The sequence below is a fragment of the Canis lupus genome, chromosome 13, assembly GCF_003254725.2.
Source record: "Canis lupus dingo isolate Sandy chromosome 13, ASM325472v2, whole genome shotgun sequence".
Lineage (NCBI taxonomy): Eukaryota > Metazoa > Chordata > Mammalia > Carnivora > Canidae > Canis > Canis lupus.
The window spans coordinates 27,598,506-27,625,262 of NC_064255.1; the positions used below are offsets into that span (position 1 = coordinate 27,598,506).

Here is a 26,757-nt window from a genome sequence, read left to right on the forward strand (position 1 = left end):
CCACCATCTGTAGAACGGGGACCTGAGAATCCACCTCCTGAGGCTGATACAAAGATTAAATTAAGCAGTGTCTTTAACTTGGCACTGTTTCTAACAGTTCACTGGGCTGACCTGTGGGGAAAGACAGCTACACTGTAAGGTGAAGGGATGCTCAAGCTCAGCACCTAAACTACCTCCCAACCGCCTCCCTGCAATGCCTGAAAGCCCCCCCATTCTGCTGGGTTGGGGTGTCACACACTGTTAGAAGTGCATCCATCCAATTAAAAAAAAAAAAAAAAGTACATTCAGCTCTGCGAGGGGAGGGGGCACTATAGTGTCTTATTACACGAATGCCTTTAGGTCATCGTGTAAAATCATCAGTGATTTTTCTTCCAGGGGAGTCACCTAAAAGCAGACCTTGGTAAGGAAGATACAGGTTTTCAACCAGGGCAATAACAGTGGGGCGGGGAGGAGGATATCCTGGGACCCTGAGAGGAAGCAAAAAGTCTTAAAGGAGGATTAAGGAGGGTACCAAATGGGCAGGGATGGAACCAATCACAGACCCTGAGCCTCAGAAACACAAACTCCAGCTTCCCCACTGCCTGCACACCTGAGTCCAGTCACTCTTCCTCTCTCGGCTCAATTTTCTCACCTGAAAAAGTAAAGTTAATACTGTTTACTTTCCTGATGCTCTGAGGATTTTATATCATATCACATGTAAAGTACTCAGCAGGGAACCCACATTCTACCAGAGTGGACCCTGGCTTAAAGAAATCCACTCTATGCTGAAATCCCACTGAGAAAAATAATCCAGAAAACCGCTTCTCGGACTTGCCGGAGATGCAGAGACCTGACACATTCAGAGGCAATTTCAGAGTTAAGAATGGGTCTCTCCGAAACCTCTAGAACTGAAAAAGCAACAAACCAGAACATCTGTGACTGAGTTTCCAGGTGAGCCCCGGGGGGAAACCTCCTTACAAACCAAATTCACCAGAGTGACGGGGCTCCCTAGCCAAAGGCCATCTCAAGGACACCTGAAACAACCTGGTTTCTAAAAATGTGACAACCCTCAGAAACAACAGGTTAAAGTTGCTTTTGGCACCTTCTCCTCCTGAGTCTTCTTCCCTGAGGTTGCTCCCAAAGCCCCAACCCCAGAGTGCCCGCAGGCTCACCTCACTTCTGGGGGAGCACCATCCCCAGAACATCCCCCTCGCTACTTCTCAGCAAACTGTTAAGTAGAAAACAATCTGAATAACTCATGACTATGTGTGAATAATGTTGCAGTATTGGGTCTGTTTAAAGATGCTTACTAACCCAGAAAAGCTTCTCAGCTGCAGAAAAGGTCCCCAGAGTTCATTAAGAGAAGTAAAACTGTGGAAGCAGCTCTCCAGAAGCTACCTGTGGCAAGGTGACACCCTGGTCAGGAGCTGGACTCCATGTCTTCTACTCATGCCCCCTCTTCACAGTAAATGGTATTTCTGTATTTCTGAACCCACAAACTTATTTCCCTGATAAGCGGGAATTTTGGCAGAGAGGCCATACAGGTCAAAGAAGTTGCTACAAAGGGGCTGGCGGGCACGTGAGGCAGAGCTGCCCACTTCCCCACGACATGGAATGGACGATGGCTCTCTGCTGTCCACTCTGCTAAACAGACAGCTTGAGAACATCCACACTCGCCGTTTCTCTTCACTTGACTCAGAATGACGTCTAGCACATGAACATACACAGAAGCAACTACACACCGAAACCCAACGTTTTCCTTCAGAGAAACTTTCAGGTCAAGGCCTCACTCCAAGCTGTCCCTGTGTGGAGAAAAGCTCTTTCATAGACTGTGTAGGGCTAGGGGTAGAAATGACACAGACCACCTTCCAGGGGGGTTGTGGCAACACGACAACTGTTTCAGAAATTTATGAACAGCCTGGGCTTTTGACCTGGTAGGTAATTCAACTTCTAGGTCTCTCTCAACACCCGTGAGGATTATGACAGATACATGCAAATAGCCACTGCTTTCTCTTCCACAGCAGGTCCTCCTCTGGGGCAACTGCTGAGCCAACTGTTTAAAACACACAAATTCTGGCCTCCTGGGTGGCTCAGTCAGTTGAGCATCTGTCTTTGGCTTGGGTCATGATTCCAAGGTCCTGGGATCAGCCTCACCTTGAGCTCCCTGCTCAGTGGGGAGTCTGCTTCTTTCTCTCCCTCTGCCCTCCCTCTGTCCATGCATGCGCGCGCTCTCTCTCAAATAAATATTTTAAAAATAAATCTGTCACATAAATTCCTCAGTAGGGGGCAACCTGAGGGAAGGAGGGAAATCCCACTAATACAATGACAGGTCTTAAAAAATGTTATTAAAGACTTTTTAATGATATGGGGAAATGCTCATGGTGTGTTAAATGAGAATAAGCCGGATACAGTTATCTAGAAGAAGGAGCTGAAGTAATGGTACTGGCTATCTCTAGCTGGTGGGATTGTGGACTTTCAAGTTTTCCTTTTTATCGGACACCTGGGTGGCTCAGTGGTTGAGCATCTGCTTCTGGCTGAGGTGGTAATCCCAGGGTCCTGGGATGGAGTCTTGCATCAGGCTCCCCACAGAGAGCCTGCTTCTCCCTCTGACTGTGTCTCTGCCTCCCTATGTGTGTCTCTCATGAATAAATAAAATCTTAAAAAAATTTTTTCTAACTTTTTATGCTTTCCCCTAGTTTTCTATAAAGGGAAAGCATTCCTTTTATTCTTTAATATGAAAAAGCTATTAGGAAGAAACAAAAGTACGTCAAGAGGAGATTGTAGCACATGTTAAATGGCACCAGAAAGATGCAATCAACATTATCCAGACTATGGTAAACTTGACAGGACAAGCAATCCACTTCTTCCAACAAAACACTGCAAGGGGGAAAAAACAGGGGGTCCCCACAGATTAAAAGAAATTTTAAATATGCACCAGCCAATTTCAACATATGGATTTCATCTGGATCCTGATTTGACCAAACCATTTAAAGGGAGGGGGAGGGGAATCACTCTGAACACTGAATATGTAATGATCTTGAGAAAATGATCTTTTTTGAAGATGTGATCATGGTAATGTGGTTCTTCCCTACCCCCACCCCAAGTCCTTATCTTTTAGGATACTTATGAATGAAATAAAACGGTATCTAGGATTGAATTTAAAACTCTGGGGTAAAGGTTAAAATGAAAACATAGACCAAGAGTAGATCACAATGAAGCTGGGTGACAGCTATGTGGAGGTTCACACCAGCCTTGCTTTTGCAAAGGTTTAAAAGTTCAAAATAAACCAACAAACTAAAACAGAAACAAAGCAAAAATCCACTTGAAGGACTGAACTTATACTAAGGGGGAAAAAAAAGAACCACAAAGGATGTGAGTGTACCCCATATACACAGAGGAGAATCTAATAATGCAAGTAGTAAAATGTATGTTTTTTATTCAAAAGGTATTCTTTTGGTTAAAAATTATTGACAAAACATGTCCCACCATGTGAGTCTGTCTCTTTCAGAAACAGGACGCTGGTAACAGGGCTCAGCCTCAGCATGCCTTTTCAGTCTTGTGACCAATGACAAATCATTTTAACTTTCTGAACCTCTGTTTTCTTGTCTCACAAATGAGGAAAAGGTGGCCCTGTTGCCTAACAAAGTGCTGTGTGCATGAAATGAGACAACACATAAGAAAGTACTTGGAAAACTTAACAGAGTACAAAAATGCTGCAGAGTAAACCCAGAGCACAATCGCTCATTAAATCATATGATTCACTACTTGCCGCTCAAAGAAAAATCAGAGAGGTCAACTCTTTCTGAAAACACCAATTCTCTCATTAATCCCTCTGATACCACATCATGAATTGGCTGCCCCCGATTAGAGATATAAATTACCTAGCTTTAAATGCCTCCCACTCAAGGGAACAAATGCTTTCTTTTTCCACTGGCAGAAACAAGTCTAGTTTGTGTGTGTATATGTGTGTTTGTTTCCACTATGAAAGTAAATGTTAACCTGACTCGCTGCCATTCCCTTGTGCTTTGCAGCTAAATGACAACAAAGTAAGGTTGGCACGGTGGAGGGAAGGTGTGGGACATGGAGCCCTACAGACTTAGGATCTCTGACTCCAGGCTCCTTCACGCATGAGCTGGGCAATGTGCAGGTGAGAAATAATCCAAGGAAGGCACCCAGTACAGAGCTGAGAAGTCCAAAAGTGAGTGCAATCACTGTTACTGAACTCACTGACGCCGTGAAAGACTGTACCAGGTTGTGGACACCAAAAGGACAGACCAAGAATCTGGCTCAACATCCAGGTCTGCCATAAATCTGTGGCACAACCTTCAGAAAATTTGGTAATGGAGGGTTTTTCCAATTGCTCTACACAATCAGTAGCCATGTAACTGAAGTACACAGGCAGATAGCAATACTTGGAAAACCTTTACCAGATCTGCCTTCAACAATTATAAATCAAATGGCTTTACTATTATTTTATTTTTGTCAAATTTCTGAGTGCCAAGTAGGTAAAGAATGGGGGGGGGGGGGAATTCCCTGACCCCAAGGTACTTAAAATCTACTAAAAGTGAGGACATGTATGAACCTAAGTACATAACATAGTTCATTAACCAATCAATGACAAAATTATCCTAAAATCTGAGGGAAAGATGCTATTTCCATGGCCATCCAGTTGGCATTTTACCCTGTCAGGAAGTTCTTATTCAACCCTAATCTAAATATCTCATGCTTCAGCTGACACCTATTTCCTGATTGCTCTATTTCATTTGCATTCCATTCACAATACAGGACATCTTTTCTTGAGGACAAGGTGGAAGCAGAAAGAGCCCAGATTGGGCTGAATTCTTCCTAAGCCTAGCCTGTCATCTGTAAAATGGGGAAAGAGCACCCATCCCCACAGAGCTACTGGAAGGACTGCAGAAGATGATGTGTGTAGGACATCCAGCACAGCACCGAGCACAGGGCAGGTGCTTCATGATAGCGTTCACAGATTCTGTACTTGCTCAAACTCTCCAACACAAAAGGCAGACACCTTGGGACAGTGACAGCATTATTTGACTTGGCACCATTTTATTTACTGGGAGGCAGCGCATTCACTTGCATTGCTATGAAAAATATTACCATTATTAAAGCAGCAGCAGCTGTTGGGCCGGCAGTGAATGCTTATTTTGATTTGCACTTTGTGGAAACAAGGAGTATCTAATTTTATGTAAGTGCTATTAACATGAATAAACATTACAAAGAAAAGGAAATGGGCTTCATAAAAAAATGATTAATGAACCATAAAGGAAGACTCCCCACGTTTCAAAACAATGAAGATGCTGGAATTTTATTTTGTGTGTAACTGGTCAGTGAGGAAGCCACTTAATGGAAGGAGAGCTGTCAAGCCCTCGTCAGACCTCTATGCAGTTCTGTTATTTAACACTGGGAGCAGACCAATCAAACCAGAAAGTTTCCCAAACTGAGCCTAACTGCTCTGCAGAGTCCTCCATCCATCCTGGGTATCTATGAAGGATTATTTTTGAGTACCATGTCATCACTGTGGATTTAAATGGCAATGGGGTGTTTCTTCTCTGCCCACACCCTGTGTGGAATGTTGGTCTTTCTTGACCACATCAGGAAAGCTACAACGAGGCAGCACAGTGCTCTGACCACAGCCCTTCAAAATGTCCCAAACGAATACACTGCGGAAGGGTCAAGGGGAGGTGAGATTCGCAGGGGGAAGGGCAGAGAAGTAAACATCTTCCCGGTTCTGCTGGATGCCAGGCATGTAGCTGCCTTACCTTCCCCACCGGTTCTCTTGATAACCCTGTGAGGTACTGTGGTCTCCATTCTGCTCTCACGCCAATAAAGGAAGAAGACAGTGGGGCTAGAAGATCCAGATCCTAGTCCCAGCTTTGCTGTGTGATCTGGGTGTACACAGGGAGCTTCCCTACCCTCTTAACTGTTCTCTGAGGATCGCCATCATGCCCAGTCCTCAACGGAGGTGAGGGCTTAAGCCTACCCATCAGGTAACCTCAGCAACCTACCCAAGGCTGACTGGACCAGTGGTGGTGTCCTGACCCAAGCTGGACCCGTCTAATCCTTCTTCCCTAACATGTGAATCAGGCAGAGAGACTCAGCTGGTGTAGAGGGCACAGGGGCAAAAGGGCAGCAGGAGCCTGGGCTGCCATCCTGTCATCTGCCCCAGAAGAGAGTATCCACATTTCCTACCACTCATGTTCCAGGAAAGTCCTTAAAGCAAGTTCTCCTTTTGCTTGAACTAGCCGTATTTTGTTTTGTTGGGGGGAGAGGAGGTAGAGTCTGTTACTTATAACAGAAAAGCCCGACTTCATCATGCTTAGAAAAGAGGAGGTGAACTAGATGGTCTCGAAAGGCCTTTTCCAGCTGTGTCAAGTTTACTTTATAACACAGTCATCAGGTCAGGTGCTACGCTGGGCACTGGGGACATGGCTGTCCTTGCTCTTGCCCTGAGCACAAAGCTACAGAAATACAAGCTATCCAGGCTGTATTAATAATAAAAGGGCTTGGAAGAGCTTCTATTCTCCATCCAAAGCACACATGGCAGTGAAAAGGATGACCTAGCTTAACTCAGCCCATTCTGCTTTCTTTAACAGTTCGTACCAAAATGCAGTCTTCTTCTGGGTTTTACCTCGCTGGTGCATGAGGCTCTGGTTTTGTTTTTCTAGCTTCTGGGTGGCTGAACTGGGTGCTCTTATCAAAGGGACATACACTCCAGTTCTCTGGAGAATATTACACCAGAGCCTCCGCATTACAATTCCGTCCTTACGTAAGTGACCACAAACAGCATCAGGACACAGGGTGGCTCAGAACAGGCTCCAGGTCCCATTCTAGTTGGGTCCAGAATCTACCATGGACTCTCAGATGCTGGTAAGACTTAGTGGGGTCAAGTGCGTTCAGATCTGACCAAACCCCCACCCCACAAACAATTAAAACTCATTTTACTGACACTGAAAAGAAGCGATGAGACAGAAATGTAAAGTCAAGGATAAGTCCTTTTCACTTTAAGGCGCCTGCCTCCAAACCAAAATAGAATTCCTTGTGGTCTCAGAGCTTCAAGCTGTAATCAGTAAAGCACACAACATAGCTGCCACGCTCCATCCCAGTCAGAGCCAAGGACTAAATGCTTCCCCCGGCACTTCCCCACAAATGACCAGAATCGAATACCTGCATTTATTATGTAACAGAGAAAGTGGCTCATTACCCCAAAGCCCGAGCAAAAATCAAAAGGGGCAGCGCTATCTGTGGTTTTGCTGCATCAATGGAGGGAAAATAGTTGACGTGGGGGGCAGGGAGGAAACAGAAAGAATCAGCAGTGGCAAAGGAAGTGCAGATGGTGAGACTGCACCAGTAGGGAGGGCCCAGCAGGCTGGTCTGGGTCAGCAGAGGCAGCACTGGTCAGTGGTTCCCTGGCTTCAGAGCAGCACCCACCCAGAGCTGAGTGTAGAGTAAAACAAAGCTGTCATGTGCTTCAGATGAAACTGGCTTTGACCATGATCCCCAATGGTCAAAGTGTCAATGTTGCCCCCTAGTCCTCCCTCCAGTCTCATCAGCACTTCCACAGTCCAGTTCCCGGAAGGCACATAGCTGGCTCTGTTGTCTGACCTCTTCATCACCCACCGGCCTGAAATGAGTCGACCAAGTCTTGTCCTCTTAGCTACACATTTAAGGGTCTAACCCAATAATAATGAACAGCAACATCATGAGAATAATAAGTAGAGCACTTACCATGCAGGCACCATCCCTAGGAGGTAGGTACTATCCCCATGAGGGAATGGAGACACAGTACAGTTCAGTAACCTGCCCGACACAGACTTAAAGATAACTGGGATGCAATTAACCCAGGTAAGGGAACCCAAGTGCTGCCCTGGCCCACAGTGGAGAGAACTGTGCCTGTCTCCCTATGAAAGAATGCCTCTCACCTCCTTCCTCCCCACCCCACAAAAGGAAGACTGACTAATCTTACTGGTCAGACCTTGACATCCATCAGACCACATTTTACCAGTAACAAAGTCATGTGATGAGTGCCTCATGTGTACTCTCTCCTTTAACACTCAATGCCATTGATTAATCACATAAGGAAACTAAGGCTTAGATGTAAAATGGTCTCTAGCCCATCCCTTATTCACGTTTAACAACTAACATGTGGGGATGGCTAATGCCAAGGTATGGCTCTAGCCCCCCCTTTCCTAAATGGAAACCACCTCTCTTGAGGTTCCCTTGACTCACAGACATTAACGGAGAAGTCTGGGTAGTGTTTGAACATCCAAGACCATGATACTTCTGATGAAATCCTCCTAACCGAGCACCAAGGAGGGCTGCTGTGGCCTCACAGCATATCTTGTGAGACCAAAATTTACACCAACAGACTGGCTAGCAATACCAAGTTCCTGAATTCAGATTTACTCTCCAGTCCTCTGAAGTAGAAGCAAGTTCTAGAGAGCGACCCACTACCGCATACTAAACAGCCTCCATGGCCCTTCTGGGGGAGCACAGTGCAGAGCCTGGGCTGGAAGCTGAGACCTGAATTCAAATCTGAGCCCAATTTCCTTTCCATTATAGACTTCAGTCTCCAAAACAGGACTAACTTAGGTCTGTATGGATCCTCATCCTTCATGAGCTTTCTCCCATGGGGGTACAAAACTTTGAGCAAACCAATCACAGGAGGGAGATCTTATTTTACTTCCCAATGGAAGGAATTTCTAACAGGCAATCCAAGCATCTGATCAGCAGAAGATAATCAGTGCTACGCCACTGAGCTGATATATTTCGACCAAAACTGAAGACAGGTGACATGAATAATGCTGAACCATGTTATTAAGGCATCTATTAGTTTTTCTGAAATACTGCAAGTGATTACTACTAGACTCCCATCACCACTTTCATGGGACCCCTCAGAGATCAGGCTCCTAAGCTGGGAAGCACCAAACTAGACTTTCTCCAAGCTCCATTAGACTCCGAGGTCTAGTGATTCCCAGCACCTAGCAAAAAGGTGGGGCTATAGATGACCAGGAAGCCAGAGGCAGACAGCCAAAGTCCTGCAGCAACCCCAACCAAGAGCAGTGGTTCTTTGGCTAGGGCTGTAGGCAGCTCGCAGGCAAAGACAGGCTGGTCAACCGTCCCAGACTAAGTTAATATGCCAGGGTACAGCTGGAAGCCACTGGGCCTTTTCCACTTCTGCTCAGCCCAGGGAGGACTGCTGGCAGCACCGTCTCTAACTATAAACAGCAGAGATTTCGAGAGCAATCCAACAGGAGGTCTTTGAGAAGAGGAGCGGTCTTTGCCTTTCCCGTTTTCTTCTCTACCCCAAACTCTTTATCTCTGGCCCTAGAAATCAAGTATGGATAAGAAACATCAGTGGATGTCATTTTTACAAGCCCTGAAAGACAAAACAAAACAAAACAAAACTAACAGATGGGAAGCACAAAAGACGGTGAAATACAGAAGAAACAAAGGATTTTAGATCCAGAGATCCTGTGCTACCTTGGTCAAGTAATTTACCTCTGAGCTTTAATTTATTCATATGTAAAAGAATGATAAGGACGCTACCACAATGGTGTTTTATTAGATAGTACACGTGGAAAATGTTTTTTAAACCCTAAAGATGTTTATAAAAGGCAGACAGCATTAGTTTGGAATACCTGGTTAGCAGTTTGAGCCTTGTTTTAGAAAAAAAAACACACACATTCTGGTACATAAAGGAAATTTCCTTCTCTCATTGCCTCTGCAGGCAAATAAGTATATTCTTCACTTGCTGACCTTTGCTGCTTATACCCAGAGAAAACTCACCCTCAGTACTTCTGAACTGGCTCTAATACCACAGAGCCCAGAATTCTATGTAAGAGAACAGCATCAAGGGAAGACTTATCCTTCCTTTTTTTGTTTTATCTTTGAGAGGTTAGGGTCAAAGAAAGCATATTATTTTGACCTCAAACAATGCACAGGACTAACTCAGATCTTATCTAAACTCCGCACACTGAGTAGTAGATTTAGGCATGAATCCCGTTTCTGTAGCATTCCTATGCATGGCTAGCCAGACTTCATCTGTAAGTGTTTCTTCATCCTCCAAGTCAGTCTTAATTTTTATTCATGTTCATTTAGGCATCATTGTCTATGCTGATGACAAGAGGCCATTAATCTTTGATAAATGCTTTTAGGTTCTCCAGTGTTATCTGTGGAATCTCACACACAGAGCCTCTGTGGCCAGGGCTTGAAGTCTGATCTCATTCACTAGCTCCAAGTTTTCTAGAATGCAATTGCTTTACTTCTCTTAAATTTTGAAAGCTGATAAACTAGGCAGCAAGTGCTAGTTTATGCAGCAGCTGCTGGAGTTGGTTATGGTCTTAAATAAAGTAAATCTCAGGCGGAGATTCAACTGTTGGAAGATGGGTCAAACATAATAGTGGGGCACATGTAAGCATTAGATAATAGCATGCATGGAGCTTGTAGATAACTGGTAACTATAGGTATTAAGAAAGAGGCCTGAAAAAAAAAAAAAAAAAAGGAAAGAGGCCTGGATAATGGCTCTGCATTCTGCACCTTCACTCGTTTCTTCATCCAGCCAAATGTTTAGGAAGGACCAAATACATTCTATGTTTGTGTTAAAACAAGTGAACTTCTCATGCAAGACCCACGCCTGTCAGCTCCCTTAAGAAAATTTGTAGACTGTATACTTCTTAATAACACACTTGATCATTTTAGTATCCCCAGAGTCTGACACATTGCTGGGCCCCGGACAATCTGTATACTGATTGGATGGTAATTTGAGTTATTGAGCCTGCACTGCTGGGGTAAATGTCCTAATATCATTCCCCCATTTGCAAACTGCCCCTTTCTGCCTTGTTAAGAATGACAGCCCTAGGGGCCCCTGGGTGGCTCAGTGGTTGAGCGTCTGCCTTCGGTTCAGAATCCCAGGGTCCTGGGATTGAGTCCCGCGGGCATTGGGCTCCCCACAGGGAGCCCGCTTCTCCCTCTGCCTATGTCTCTGTTTCTTTCTCTGCGTCTCTCATGAATAAATAAAATCTTAAAAAAAAAAAAAAAAAGACAGCCCTATTTACCTCTTTCTCAAAGACTATTACCTCCTCTGTAATACAATCCAGGCAACAATTCTAGTACCTCAGCTGGACTTAGCAACATGACTTGTACCTAGCAGGTGCTCCCCCAAAATGCTCTAAGTGAATGCTGTTCCTAAATTATGCCCAAATAAGTTCCCACATCTGAATCTGAAAAACCATATCCAAGTGAAAGCACAGGAAAAAAAAGAAAAAGAGAAATGTACTTAAATGTATTTAAGTATTACTATTAACTCCCTGGAATGAAAACATGAAGAAAAACTAAGCCACTTAGGAACTTAGGCACCCCTGTTTCATGAGATCAAATTCAGAAGGTACAATGAAAAGTGAAGCCTCTTATATTCTCTACAAAGCCACTGAAATACATCTTTGTAGACATTCAAAACATCTGTTTTATGCCTTAATTGTTTAGGGATTTCCTAACTCCACTGACTTACCAGCCATGTGACCTTGGGGACAAATCACTCTCTAGGCCTCAATTTTCTTCTCTGTAAAATGGAGATAACAATTGTCCCTCCTCCATAAAGCTCCCACGAGGCTTAAATGTGATCCCGTGTGCTGTGTGCCTACAACAAGCCTAGCACAGAGCAGTGTTTCAGTAAGTGGGCAGGATATGTCTCCTCCATCATCACAAAAGGTAAAGCGCTGGCCCGATATTAAATAACCAAGCAGACCTTCATTTATCATGCTGACTCTCCTTTTCATTAAGCACTAAGTACTGACCAGTCTAAGCCTTTATATGGAGAGTCTTTTCCTATTGTCTCCCCACACAGTGATCCTGGAATGCCTGCTTGCTCTCCTTTCTCAGTAAAACTCTGTCTTCTCCTAGTCTCCTAGTCATTTACTCATACTTTCCAAATGGTCACGAGTAAAATGGCACACGTCAGTGTGCTCTGCTGAATAAGCAAAACACGGCCTTTTTGCTTGGAAAACACTCAGACATCAGGACAAAACTAGGCAGCTAATCCATGCCTGCCTCCCAAAGGCAGCCACTCATCGTGTGCCAGCCTAACCGCAACTCCCACGGTCCTCTCGGACCCCTTAACCCCAAAGGTGAAGCCCAGAAGCAAACTCTTTCTACTACACATTTCTGACCCATTTCCTAGAGTGCTTATCACAAAGAGATTTAAATAAAAGCACCAACATCTGCAAAGCAGTCTTTGCCAATGAGACACAAGAAAAGGAAGAGTGTGGGTTAATTTAGGCATCCAAGCTTGGAGAGCTACAGTTTTTTAGTTGAGACCTCTATAGGTTGATTAGGAACCCAAAGAACAAAAAGAATTTATAAATAAACAGAAAGGCACTTAATAACTGGAACTAGAAAAAGATTTTTTTAAAAAAGAATTCCAAGCTGTCCAAATGAATTCCTATTCCTGGGTTTCCACATCACCAAAAAAGTACCCAAAAGTCCTATTCCTAAGAATAACCCACAAAGTAACACAAACAGCATTCTTAAAGTTTCCAAGTATCTCACTTGTGAAACATATGCCAACAAGATTTTGTGGTCTGCCCCAAAAGGTAATAACCTTTAGCCCCATATCTTTTAAGAACGGAATTCTGATGCACTTATTTATAACAATGTACTCCTTCCGTGTATGCAAAATTAGTGGGGAAAAAATAAAAATTCAACTGTGGTGGTTACCTATCAGTAAGAAACTAGCAGGTATATTTCACATATATGCAAAAGGCCATCACTCATGATGAGTTCAGCTTCATGGCATGTGAGTCAAGAGTTAAAGATGCAGATTAGGGGAATGACTCCTTGACCAGTACTACACTGAAGTGCAGAATAACAATTACAAAATTATTGTGTCATTCTGACTGAAACATTTACTGTAATATTTTTGAGGACATGAGTATTATCACCATAATCTAACATGACACTTTTGAACTTCTAGCCTGATTCTGATTCCTCAAGTTCACAGGTGACCACATGTATATGGCCATTGGATCTAATTTCTGACCTAACCCTGCAGAATAGTATTCCTCATTTAAAAAAAAAAAATATATATATATCTATTGCAGTCACATTTAAATTTAGTTACCTCAAACTAAGATTAAGAGCGGCTGCATGTAATTAACATTAACCCTATCCTCTCTTGCTGCTGAAAAATATGGGCATATACCCCTACAAACAGCATTATCAGCTACTTACCCTTATCACACCCCACACAAACAGAATACAGTAACACTATCTAAATGGGCAGAAAGGAAAAGTTAATATAACTGACAGCTCTATTAGCAGGCACCGTAGAACTTATCTAAAAGGAAAATAACCACTCAGTCTAATCAATGTCACATCCTTCAGAAGGCATATACGATTAGTACACAAAAAGGATGCAAAATGCTCCTGTATCACCATGTTCCAATTTATCACAATTAAGTGAAGTGAAGGACAGACCCATTATGAGGTTGAATGCCTGGCAATTCCGTGTATTCCCGGACACTAAACGTCAGGGTACTGCAACAGAATGACAGGTCACAAAGACAAAAAAAAAAAAAAAAAAAATCATCCATTTACCTCTGGCTTTCAAACAAACTTAGTTGGGAGGTATTTCTCCAAATGAATTTCAAGATTCCGTTCAATAACCCAACATTAACTTCACAGAGAACTCTAGAAGCATCCTCAACTGGCATACGATGCTGAGACTAATTCACTGCACCAGGCAGGCAAAGACAGGACCCCACAGGAAAAGAAATTTCTCCCCTCTTAAAATTTAGGACTTTGTGCTTCAGAGTACCAATTCTGCAAGTAATCTGGCCAGAAGAGTGAGTACCAAAGCCCGTACCAAGGGCAGTTTCCCACAGAAGCCCAAGCTTCTCAATATTACAGAGAGCTGGCTGTGGTGAGCTTCTATCAGAAAGAGCTCCCCAAACCTCAAATAAACCAACCACAGGATAATCCACCCCAGGAAAACGATCTGCCTTCCTAAATTCCACCCCCCCCCCCCCCCCACTGCTGTCTTTTCCGATTGAAATAGGCTTGGCTTGTTTGGAGGGGAGTGGTGCTTTATGGCACTTACAGATGGTGCAGAGTTCCAGGGCAAATGTCCTATTTTTATGGAGGTTCAGAGGCTTTTGCAGCCCTTGGGTTTGCGGGTTCCTCCTTACCTACCCACCCTGGCCTATCACGAATTCACTTCAATTTTAAAGGAAATCGCCATGCCCTTGGCCCTGCCCAGGACACCCACAATGCCTCTCTGGAGGGTCTAGATAAGGGGAGCTGTCCTTCTGCAGGGTCAGACCCCCCCTCCCTTCTCCCGTTCTGGCCAGCTCTTCCCCGGCAGCCTCAGCCTCGGGTCTTCCTTCACAGCTTAGGAGCGCCCTGCGGGCAAGTCCTGCTGGCGCAGCAGCCTCGGCAGAACCAAACCCTCCCTCGGGTGCTGGGAGCCGGGAGGGGAACCTGTCTGTCTGCACAGATCTCTCTTTCCAACCCAGGGTTTAGGCACCAGAGACTGGCTGCGGGGAGACTCCTGGGGTGGAGGCAATGCCAGCCCGAGTCTCCTCTCGATCCTTTGGGGTTTTAATCCCGTGGGCCCCTGCCTATGCAGCTCAGCCCGCCTGGCGGAGCCGAGTCACGGAGAGGGGCACTCAGGGACCATCTCTCGGTCCCTCGCTGGTGACCTTGGCCGTGCTGCTTCGCCTCCCTCTGCCCTCTGGGGCCTGACGCCACTTACTTCGCGGGGTAGGACGGGGTCAGAAGGATGTGGAAAGAGCCTGGCAGCAGGGCACCCACGAGACAAGGAGAGGACTTGCCTCTTCTTTTTCCTAGGGTACCAGGAGCTCGCTCCATCCTCTCCCCGCCTCCAGCGCCCCGGCCAACGGAGCGGGGGGCTGCACACCTCAAGTCCCCCTCTTCACCTGGGAGCCGGAGGTGAGGGGGTGGGGGTGGGGGTGTGGCTGCCCCAGCCCCCTCACATCCCTCCCGCTCGGAAATGCAGCCGATCCAGCTGCGAGCGGGGGCAGCGAGGCGCCCCGGCGGAGGGGCCGGGGTCCCCGGGGGGGGGGGGGCGGCGCCGGCCCCGACCTACCTCCTCCAGCAGCGTGACGGTGTTCCTGCAGTTGTGCAGCCGCGTGGTGAAGCTGGACGTGGTGGGCGAGTTGTAGTCCTCGGTGGTCTCGGTGATGAACTCGGAGACGGAGATCTGGTCCGGCATCCTGCCGGGGGGGCGAGACACAAGCGGGGGCGGGGAGTGAGTCACGGCGCAGGCTCCCGGGGCCGCGGGCCGCCCGGCGGCTCATGAACGCCCCGCGCAGCCTGCCACCCGGCGCCCGGCCTGGCGCGGCTCCCGTCCCCGTCCCCGGCGGCGGCAGAGAGGGCGGGCGCGGCGGCTGCAGCGGGTGCAGCGGGTGCAGCGGGCGCAGCGGGCGCAGCGGGTGCAGCGGGCGGCGGGGCTTCAAACTCCGAGCGGCGCGCGAGGCTGGGGGCTCTCGGGGACCCGCCTCCCTGTGCTCATGCCGGCGGCGGGGGAGGGGGCGCGGCGCTCGGCGGGGCTCGGGCCGGCCGGCGCTGCCTCCCGGGGCGCTCTGACAGGCGGCGGCGAGGACACCGACGGACTGCCCGAGCGCACACTCCCGCGGGCGGGAGGGCGGGATGCAGGGAGGGCGGGCGGCGGGCGGCGGGCGGCGGGCAGGCGGCGCTCCCGCTACAGTCACGGGGACAAACAAGGAAGTGCTCTGCGCACGCGCCGCCGCCCGCCGCGCCCCGCCCCCGCCGCCCGCGCCCCTTCGCCCCGCCCCCGCCGCCTGAGCCCCGCCCCCGCCGCCCGCGCCCCGCCCACACGGGCCTCGCCCCGCCCCTCACGAGCCCCGCCCACACAGCCCTCGCCCCGCCCCCGCCTCCCCGGGCATCGTTCCGACTCGGGCGCCCCGGTCGGGGGGCGGCGGGGGTGGGGGTGCGGCCCGGCTCGGGGGGCTCCGGAAGCCTGCGCCCCGCCCCCGCCCCCGCCCCCGCCCCCGGAGCGGTTACTTCAGCGAGCTCGTTACGCCTGCGTTCTGCGAGAAAAGGGACCAAAAAAAGTTGTGCGCGTTCTTTTTTAGTCCCGAGTGGGTGCAGGCAGCCAGGCCGGGAGCGCCGCCTCCTGCTGCGAGGGCCGCGGACCGAGGATGGAAGGGGGGGCGCGGGCGCGGGGGCGGGCGCGGGGGCGGCGGGGGCGGCGGCGGCCCCCGGGGCTCCGGCTGCAACCCGCGCGCTCGCCTGCCTCCCGCCCTCGGTCCCGGGCAGCGTCCTTGGGAGGCGAGTTCTGTGCTGCTACAATGCTAAGACAAATGAAAAGATTTTTGCTTTTTGCTTTTTTTTTTTTTTGCCTTTTTTTATAATTCTCTAATCTTCCATTTGCATGTAAGTTTTTTGTTGTTTTTTTTAGCCCGCAGGACACACGAGGGTCAAGAGCGCAAAAGGTATTTCCGGAGGTGCAAATGGTGTATGTACAATGCCCAGCAGATGCCAAATTTCAGCGGATGAAGTACCAACAGATTGTTCATTCCTCGGTCCTGGCAGATGGCTGTTTTAACTAGCTCGGTCTACTTAGTCCAAAGAATCCCATTTAATGTCTCACCACTGATTTTGGATAAAATTGGTTTTAAAAAAAAAAGAAGAAGAAAGCTAGGCCCTTGGGAAGCTTCCCACCATCCCTCTCATTGAAGCCTTATTGCAGTCTTATAAACTCGTCTCCAAATGCACCACCCCCTTAGGGCAGAAGGCTGGCTCTGTGGCCTCCCCTAGGCCTGAGTTCCTGCCATCTTGTGTGGCTAAGTGTTATCTGGTCCTTACCCACAACTACAATGGAGTGACCCAAGGCAGGGACCTTGCCTAGCCTTGGGCCTGGCACAGAGAAGTAGCCAAGTGCTTGTCAAATCAAAATGCATCACCTTACTGTCCACAAATACTTGCTAAGGGCCTACGACATGCCCTGGAGATTCAGTAATGACAATGTCCCTGCTCTTAGAAGCTTCCCTTCTAGTAGGGAAAGAGGTATCCAACAAATCATGTGATACAACATGGAATACATATAAAGTAAGAAAGTGATGGAGGTGCTACAGTATAAGGAATGTTCAGAGAAGACCTCTCTGGCAGGTGACATCTTGAGCAGAAAAGAGAACAAGAGGCCATGTCCCAAAGACATGTTAGCTATGGGATCTTGGCCTTCAGTTGCCTCATGTGCAGATTAATCAATCCCGTGAGGATGTAAAATAATAATGGCTGAGAAAGTACTTTGTGCACAGGAAAGCCATTATGAAATGAGTTCGAGGAGTTTGGTCTGCCTGTGTTGGCTGTACGGAAGCTGGAGTACGCCGCCAGCAAAGTACTCATTAATATCAGGTAGGCAAGGGTTTCAGTTAACTATAGGAAGAAGTTCAGACGACAGCGGATGTGAATAAAGATTTTTCTCTGGCAAAGTAAAGGGTTGAGAAATGAACCTTGAGAGACATTCTAAAAAATAAGTAAATAAACAGGCACTCACTTTCTCCTTATTAGCCCTTTAAAAGTTTGGTTTTGAGGGGTGCACCTGGGTGGCTCAGTCAGTTAAGCATCCAACTCTTGGTTTTGGCTCAGTTCATGATCTTGCCCAGTGTTGGGCTCCATGCTCAGCAGGGGGTCTGCTTGAAGACTCTCTCCCCTTGCCCCACCCCCCTCAAATAATAAATAAATCTTTAAAAAAAAAAAAAAAGTTTTGTTGAGGTTCTGGGGAGACAGCCAGATGGCAACAGCAAGCAGTTGAAGCCCAGCACCTGGAGGTCACTTGCTTGTTGGCAGTGTTTGACAGAAAATGAGCTTTTGGAGTATGAGTCACTCAGAAGAAAATCTTACCTCTTTTTCTGCATACTCACCTTAGCATCCTACATCTGGCAAGTCCTGTGACTTGGAGCAAATATGGCTCCTACTAACTTGGGCTAATTAAGCTCTCTGATCTCAGTAACCCTATGCTACCCTAAGAAGCAGTGGAGTATAACACCCAGCACTCAGACTTAACATCCACTCCAGGAAAGACTTCCTCTAGGCTGGAAATCCGTTTTGACTTTGATTTTGTATTTATTCTGTTCTCCTCTGTATTGCAAGTCATCTAATGCCTATCACCTCCACTGGGTTGGTTGCTCCTTCCATCCTGCATGTTTGACATATATAAACACTTGATAAATATGAGCTGTTATTAAAAGCCTAGAGTCAGTGAATAATTGCCTCGGTTCCCAGAGCCCTGGATTCCGGAGCTTTCTCTCCTAATAACTGATGCTGTCACCTAGGGTCTTTGTGCCATCACTTATAAAATAAAGGGGTGGGTGTGCCAAAATGACCACACAGATCCCTTCCAGCTGGAGCCGAGTCTGTGTATACCCCCAGCTCTACAACGCAAGGAATAAAGTTTATTACGAGAAGCTAAGCTAGCTGCAATGGTAAACAGCCGGGGATTTCTTTCCAGACTGAACTCACTGGAGAGCTCAAAATGCTGCCATCAATTGTTTCAGTTTCACTTGGGGATTATGTTATACTTCTCCTCCTCCTCATCTCCTCTGGCCAGGAAAGGAATACGTGAACAATGAGATATTGTGCCAGGGTAAGCATATACCTCCCTCAGACTGGTATGCAATTAGAATTTCAAAGGTTCACACCTCTACCCACAATTTCTGGGGTTCATGGGCCATAATCCTCTTTAAATTTAAAACCATGTCCCAGTGCAAGCCATCTGCACCTCTCATTTTCTCAAATAGCCTGAAAACTATTCCTGGATATCTCAAAGTGAATAGAGAGTCTGATGTAGGCAAAACTTAAAACGCTGGATTTCTTTGTGTGGAGCTGCTTGGGAATATATATCATCCTCTCCAGGTCCAGGAACACACACACATACGTATACTTGTGTGTGCCCAGCTTTGTATGAAGCATACTTCATCTTTGTTATCATCATCCCCATCAATGCAGTTAAGCACCCTCACGCTTCTCCTGCAGTTTCTTACTCTGAGCACTGCTGACTGGGGTAAGACAGTAGTCCCTGTAGCATGCTTTAGTAAAAAGAGTGGTGGCTTATTTTCATGGACAGCGACAGCACTTACTGACTCCATTGCCATCGGAGAATTGCCAGACTTCTATTTCCAAGTACAGGCTTCACTCCGGCCCACCTACCTAACAACCAAGGGGGTGCATTTGCAAGATGTCCAACAACGTACCAGGGATGCGAGAGTGGAGGTGGGGAGTTTGGGATGCTCTCTGGGAGCAAGATCAACAGTGCCAGCCAACATCCCAACCTGATGGGATGGAATTTACATCCTTCTTCAAAAGCTCCCAGTGCCTTCAAGGGACAGGGCAACACTGTGGGAAGAGAATATGCGTTATGTTACGTGGACCAGGGTTGGGATCTCTAGATTATCTCCCTTCTCTTCTCCTCTGCAAACTTAGCGTGATAATAAAACTATACACTACAGGGTATTGGGGGAAATAAACTGAGGGGATGTGGATAAAGCAGTTGACGCATAGTGAATAATCAACCAATGTTAGTTCCCTTTGAACTTGCTTTTCACATGAAGTATGACTATAAATACATTTCTTTTCATTCCAGGACTCAGATACATCTAAATTAGTCACCTGGAGGAGGAAAAAAGCAGGAGAGGGGGAGGCCGCATAGCAATTCCCAAAGTATGAGATCTCAGATTTGGGAATCCTCTTCAGAGACTTAGCTTATTCTTGTAAGTATCCTCTGGGAGATCAAATCCATTCATGATGGTTTTGGACTTTGGAAGTAAATAACCAGTATCTAGAGTCCAACAGAGTGAATACTAACCAGGATCAGAAATGAGTTAGAGGCCATAAAACAAAAGCCTCAATTTCATGGAATACAGTTCCTATTTTTAAAAAAGGACATTCCAGGCAAGGCAGCTTCTAGAGGATAGAACAGGGCATTTACTTTGCAGGAGCATGAGTTATAAGCTGTATGAATTTCATTTGTTTTAAGTTTACTTACTTTTCAGGAATTTATTTCTTTTTCAGGAGCATGAGTTCTAGCTAAGAGGAACGTGGGATCACATCTCTGCTCCACAGCAGCTATAAGACCTTATGGAAGGAATTCACTTTTCTGGGTCTCAGTTTTCACGTCCAAAAAATGGGAGCAATGATAATAACTATGCATTAGTGCTCTGAGACTTCAGTTAATTAGGTCATATAAAGTGTCAGTCAAGATCTGAGATATCATAGTAGACAATGCTTTTTGGATAGTATGGGACTATTGAAAACCTCATCTGGAGATATAAATTCTGATATTCCTTCCAAAAAAAGAAAAAAGAAAAGAAACATACCTGCTGTACATCTGACACTTTGCTTAGTGAATAGAATTAGGATTTTGGACACATATATCATTCTTTTTTTTTTTTAAGATTTATTTCTTTGAGAGAGAGAGAGAGAGAGAGAGAGAGCTGAGCAGAGAGAGGGGCAGAGGAAGAGAGAGAATCTTAAGCAAGCTCCCCACTGCGAGTGGAGGCCAGACACCGGACAGACACCAAGCTTGATCCCAGGACCCTGACAGCACAACTTGAGCTGAAATCAAGAGTCAGATGTCTAACCAACTGAGCCACCTAGGCACCCCCACACATCTCCTTCTTTAAACTTCATAACAACTTTAATAAAGTCAGTGTAATTATCTCAGATTTACCAGAGACACACCTGCGGCTACTGTGCTACCACTTTCTGAGCTCCCACCCCGGGCCAGGCATTGCACTGGTGGTTACGTACGCAGCATCAGAATTCATTCATATAACAGTCCTGATGTGGGAGTATAATAATGGAAACTGAGACACAGCGAAATCTCACTGCAAGTTAGATCCCTGAGCCTGGCAGGCTTTTCCCACAGCCTGCAAAATTGGTCTCTTGACTATACTTCCCATAGTGCTACTCTGTTAGATGTTTTTCCCAACCCAGGCAACCAGAGAAAGTATTCTTATTTCCTTATTTTACCTGATAACTTATGACTTCGTTTTCAATCATCTTAATGAAGTGCTAGAAGAGAGGAAAGCGCTGCAGAGTGGGGGTGGGGAGCAGGCGGAGGGAGAGAGGGATGCATTTGATTTCACGTGTTTTACTGCTAGGCTCCTGTTGCCATATTCTATACCTAAGCTAAATAAAGCCTGCTTTTGTCGGGTGCCTTGTATGAGTGTTTCCCAAATGCACTCGTGCAATTTCATGCAATAAAAAAAAATAAAAAGCCTATTCTAGTCCCAAATGTACTTAATTTAAATCCTCCAAGTAAACCGCTTGAGTGTTTCTCAGGAAGTAAAGAGGAGAACTTGGTTGATTTGTAGACAAAAAAACACTTTCTCTTCCACCTCCCGGTTCCCTGACTGTTCCTTCTGATGGAGACAAGAGAAGGATCAGATAGAGTGCTGGAACCCGAAGGCTCATAGTATAAATATCAACTGAATGAACTCAGGAATATATTTCTGTCTGTCCTGTGAAATCCTATCAACTGACAATTGTTGTGCTTATTATATGCCCTGCACTGTTCTGAGTCATTGCAGGCCTGACCTCACTAAATACTCACAGCAACTCTATAAAGCAGGTACTGACATTGTCCCCATTTTACAAGAGGGGAAAATCTGAAGCCTAGAGGTCACCTGGCAAGACTGACCAGTCTGATTTCACAGTCCGTGCAATTAGCCACCTTGCGCCACAAGCTCATCCAAGTCAGACGGTCCATAGCCCCAGGATAATTTTCTCTTGCATAGAGTCTACAGGTTATTACAAACTCATTACAAACCCAACTCAAATGCAAGCTTGACTGGTCTGGAGAGCACCCCCTTGCCCATTCCTCCAGGTGAGACTAATCTTCCCGTGGATGCTTGCAAGATAGTTTTTTCTCACTCTGCAGAAGCAGTGGAGGATGCTGGCATCATGCAGAGGGACTTCAGACTTGTTATACCCAGAGAAGACAGCACCACCCCAGGGACAAGTGGCTTTGTGGGTGGCAGGGCTCAGCTCAGAACTCAGATCTTCCTACTGATTTTCCTGCACTACAAAATTCCCAGACTGTCAACCCCTGAGGGCGCTGGGGGACTGAATCTATCCTTCTGTGTATCACCTACATCCCCGAGGTTCCTGGGGGCCGAGGCTTGGCATTTTACAAGCACCGTCTCCTGAAATCTCCTCATGCTTTCTGCTGAGAGAGCTCAGAGACATGCACAAGCTGCTCAAGGTCAACGATTAATCAGTGGAGAACTACCGTGCACATTCAGTCTGAATGTAAACCCCGCCGGCTTCGGCCCACAGAAGGCACTGCCTAGTACAAGTCCCCCAGGGGCTCCCAATAAATGTGTTTTGGATTGAACCAGCTCCCTTTTATGAACTACATCATTTCTAATATGAGTACAACAACCTCCAGTGAAGAAGAATCGTGGTGTTACATGGGGTTCCTAAAAACCTGCAATCTACAGGAGTGAGTGGTTTTAAATCTTAGTTTATTTCTGAAAAACACACATTAACCTGAAAAATGAGAACTTACAGAACATCCAAGGTACTTTTCTTTTCTTTTCTTTTCTTTTCTTTTCTTTTCTTTTCTTTTTGACGAACATGTTTTGTTTTCCACTGAGACTTCATCACACTCAGGCCCACTTTCTGTGCTATCTCAAGACTGAGAACATGCCTCTTTTAGGACTCCTTTCCACGGCACCATTTTTCAAATATTTATATTTCCCCAACCAGACTGTGAGCTCCTTGAGAGCAGAGGATTTTTTATTCACTATTACAATCCCAGAGCCCTAAACGCTTGAAAGATGCTCACTGAATAGGTGAAAAGAAGAAGAATGAATGGATGGATGGATGGATGGATGGATGGATGGATGGATGGATGGATGGATAAATGAGCATTCACTGGGGCAGGGGTGTGGGAGGAATTGGGAGGAGAACTAGAAGGAGGAATTGTGGTTCTCCAAGTTGCTTTCATCATTGAAATCATCACAGACTATCAGAGCCACTTCCCCAGAAGATTTGTGGGGAACCAGGGCCAGATCCCAGGTATCCTGGATCCCAAGGCTCCCCCTACTCCTCCACCTTTCCCAGTTACATTTTAGAGAAGGGACTCAAGACCGTGTCTTCAGAAAAATACCTGATCCCCCCCCTCCCATGTAAGAACACTCTGCTCACCTTTGCATCACAGTATCAAGGAACGCTTAGAGGCATTTGCCTACTATTTAAAAACCGTAACTGCATAAAATCTAGCACAAGATCAGTGAACCGACACCCCTAATTTTGAGCAAGAAGATTGTGGGTACACTGCAGGACTGGAGTGGTACTCCTCCTCCTGTTTTTATTCTCTTGTCTCGTTTTCTTTCCTTCTCTCCAAAGCCAGGTAAACTGGGGAGCTCGAGGGCAATTCATGTCAGTGGATGGGCCTTTTACTTCCTCCCATCCTCTCCTCCCTCCTTTAAGGACCCCTCAGTAAGAGATAAGAAGTCATGAGGACCAAGGAGAGAGATGTTCTGTGCTAACAGTGGGAAGTGGTGACTTTTCTTTTTTAAACAACCCGCTCCTCTCTGATCCCAGCAGCCCTGCAGCTTGTGCAGAGCACAGGGGAGACTTCTTCTTTGACCAAGTCCACTTTACTTCTGGATTGACAAATCCTTCCTGCCTTGGGCATTTTCAGACATGAGACCATTGTGACCTGAGTACCTAAGGACATTCCCCAATGGGTAGAGACATTCTGTTGGAACCCATCAGTTCATAGAAAGATAACCTTTCTGGTGGCTAACAGTGAGTAATCTGGATTCAGACAACCTGAGTTCAAGTCCCCGCCCTGCCACTTCACAGGGATTGTTAACTTAAAACAAAGTATTTAACATCAATTTCTTTACCTTTAAAAGAAGAATAACAAGAAGACCTTTCTCTCATAAGGTCATTGTGAGGCGTAACCGAGATACTCCAAGCAAAGTGCTTATTAGCACAGTGCCTGGCATATAGAAAATGATCAATAAATGCTAGCTACAAATATCACCACTTGTATTCTAAACAGGTCCTATGCTAGGCTCCTTGGGAGCCAAGAAGATACACAAGACAGTCCCTGTCCTCATATGCAGGCAGAGACACAAATTTTCATCACAACTGAGGAAATGTTCAGAGAATCCAAACAGAAATAAATATGTATTTCAAATAGGTGACCTATGAATATAAAGTTCAAAAAAAAAAAAAAAAGAAAGAAAGAAAGAAAGGTCGTTTCATGTATGGCTCTCTCTCTGATTTGTCCAAAGCCCAGTTAGACCTACTTTCATGAGCACTTTTCAAAGCTGCTGATCATCTGAAACACTACTCAAGAAGAAAACTTTGATAAATGACAGCTATTTATGACTTTGGCATTGAGAAGGAACATGGAATGCCAGACAGATCAGCTCCTTTTGCAGAGCCAAATAATTTCACCTCCTTTGGCCTTTTCCTTGTAGTTCAAACCAGGAGCCTGGGGCACAAGCTCTCAGGTACTAGGACAATAACATCCTATAATTTGATGAATTCCTTTATGACATCAGTGTTACAACCAACTCCAAATGCCACAAGGCCACCAACTCTGTCTTCAGATCCACCTTGCAAGCCATCAGCAGTCCGTAGTCCATTGGTTCCGGGCTGGGGAGGCCCTGTTTGAGGCACCCTATGTTATATGAATCTATCACAGTATCCAGTTGTTGCTTTTCAAAAGTATGATTTCACCTGCAAGGTATTTAAACCCACATAACAATGAGCTGTATTATAACAGAATTTTTTTCCTAATTATGTCAAATGTAGGGCATCGCTCTATTTGAAAAAGGAAAATTGCCCACCCACTGCAGAGCTTTCTTCTTAGCATATGCTATTTGGTTAACATCTTTCTCAAATGTGAACATTCCACATCACACTAGGGGCTCTGATTAAAAAAAAAAAAACAATCCTCTACAATTGCTAGCAAACCTTCTGACAGATACATCTAGCTTCTGTTCCCTGCTTTTTATTTATTTATTTTTTTTTGAAAAATTAGTCTTATTGCTCTGGCCGTAGGGATTTAGAGGTTATTATACAAACTACTTTACAAAATTGCTATGCTTAAGTGGACAGCAGAGAACACACTGTTGATTGGATCTGGAGATGATTATTTTCAGTATCTTTTATTTTATGAACCAACTGATTTTTTTCCCAATATCTACCTTTAGGAATTAACTTTCATTTACTCCCAACTCATTTCAGCATCCTGAATTTAGCAGTTCAGACAGACCTTGCAGGACAGGACACCAGCTATTTTTTCTGTCTGTCCTTCATATCCTTTTCTTTTAGGAACTATCCGCTCCCAGACTCCACATGACTCTCCAGAGATTGTCAATCATAAGTTTCCAAGTGCCCAACAAGTGGGCTGGGTCCTGGCTGTCTACTCAGAGAATCTTAGATTCCTGAAAGCAGCACTAATGGGTATTCTCATCAATAAGCAATCAGCCTCAGCAAGGCCAATCAGGGAGCTTTATGGAGCAGTTCTCCATAAAGAGAACTGGGTAAAGAGAGATATACTCTAGCTCAAAGGACTTATTAGTAAGCCTTCAGCTACTGGTGATCATCTTTGCCACACATGAGAGAGCGTGCTTAAGAATGATGCTAACCAGGGACGCCTGAGTGGCTCAGCGGTTGAGCATCTGCCTTCAGCTCAGGTCGTGATCTCAAGGTCCTAGGATCAAGTTCTGCATTGGGCTCCCAGCAGGGAGCCTGCTTCTCCCTTTGCCTATGTCTCTGCCTCTCTCTCTGTGTCTCTCATGAATAAATAAATAAAATCTTTTTTTTTTTTTTTTTTTAAAGATGCTAACCAAAAGACAGAAGGAGCTGGAGGGAGGGAAGGAAAGAGGGACAAAGAGAATCCTGGTGACATCATTTGAATCACTGGCTCTGCATAATCTATATACCATGCCTGCTGCCAGGCCAGCCCCTAAAGGTCCCAGTTATATAAGCAACTTCTTTAGCAGAAGTTGGTCTGACATGGGTTTCTACCAATAAAAGTAGAAGAGCCCTGACTTATCTTTTCCTGGGTTTCAGTACCATCTTCTGAGTTAGCAGGTGTGTTATCTTGGCCAAGCAGTTCACTGCCTCAGAGCCTCAGCTTCCTCTCTGTAAAATGGGGTAACAATATTCAACTCAAAATATTGTTATAAAGAGTAAATCAGAAGGTTGCCGGGATGGCTCAGCTGGTTAAGCAGCTGACTCTGGATTTTGGCTCAGGTCATGATCCTGGGGTCCTGGGATAGAGACCCACAGCAGGCTCCATGCTCAGCGGGAAGTCTGCTTGAGGATTCTCTCTCTCATTCTCCCTCTGCCCCTCCTCCATCCCCCAAACTAAATAAATAAATTTTTTAAAAAAGTAAGTTAGGGATCCCTGGGTGGCGCAGCGGTTTGGCGCCTGCCTTTGGCCCAGGGCGCAATCCTGGAGACCCGGGATCGAATCCCACATCGGGCTCCCGGTGCATGGAGCCTGCTTCTCCCTCTGCCTGTGTCTCTGCCTCTCTCTCTCTCCCTGTGTGACTATCATAAATAAATAAAAATTAAAAAAAAAAAGTAAGTTAGATAGTACACATAACAGAAGGGGAGGGAAATATTTGCAAATCATAAACTTGATAAGTATCCAAAATGTTATCTCTTGTAAGAGAGATTTATTCAACAATAAGAAGATAAATAACTGATTTTTAAAATAGGCAAGGGGGTGGGGGATCCCTGGGT

At 46.0% G+C, this 26,757-nt stretch overlaps 1 protein-coding gene across 5 annotated transcripts in view; it reads right to left on the reverse strand.

Annotated features, from left to right (window-relative positions):
- Positions 1-26,757, reverse strand: part of ASAP1 (ArfGAP with SH3 domain, ankyrin repeat and PH domain 1) — a 357,813-nt gene that overhangs the window by 263,239 nt on the left and 67,817 nt on the right. For 4 of the 5 annotated variants that reach the window (XM_049092734.1, XM_049092733.1, XM_049092730.1 and 1 more), the window contains one exon: positions 15,101-15,227. In XM_049092734.1, coding sequence (XP_048948691.1) covers positions 15,101-15,227 — 127 coding nt within the window. Of the gene's footprint in view, positions 1-15,100; positions 15,228-19,229; positions 19,368-26,757 lie in introns of those variants that run through there. The other variant, XM_049092732.1, reaches the window with a different exon arrangement.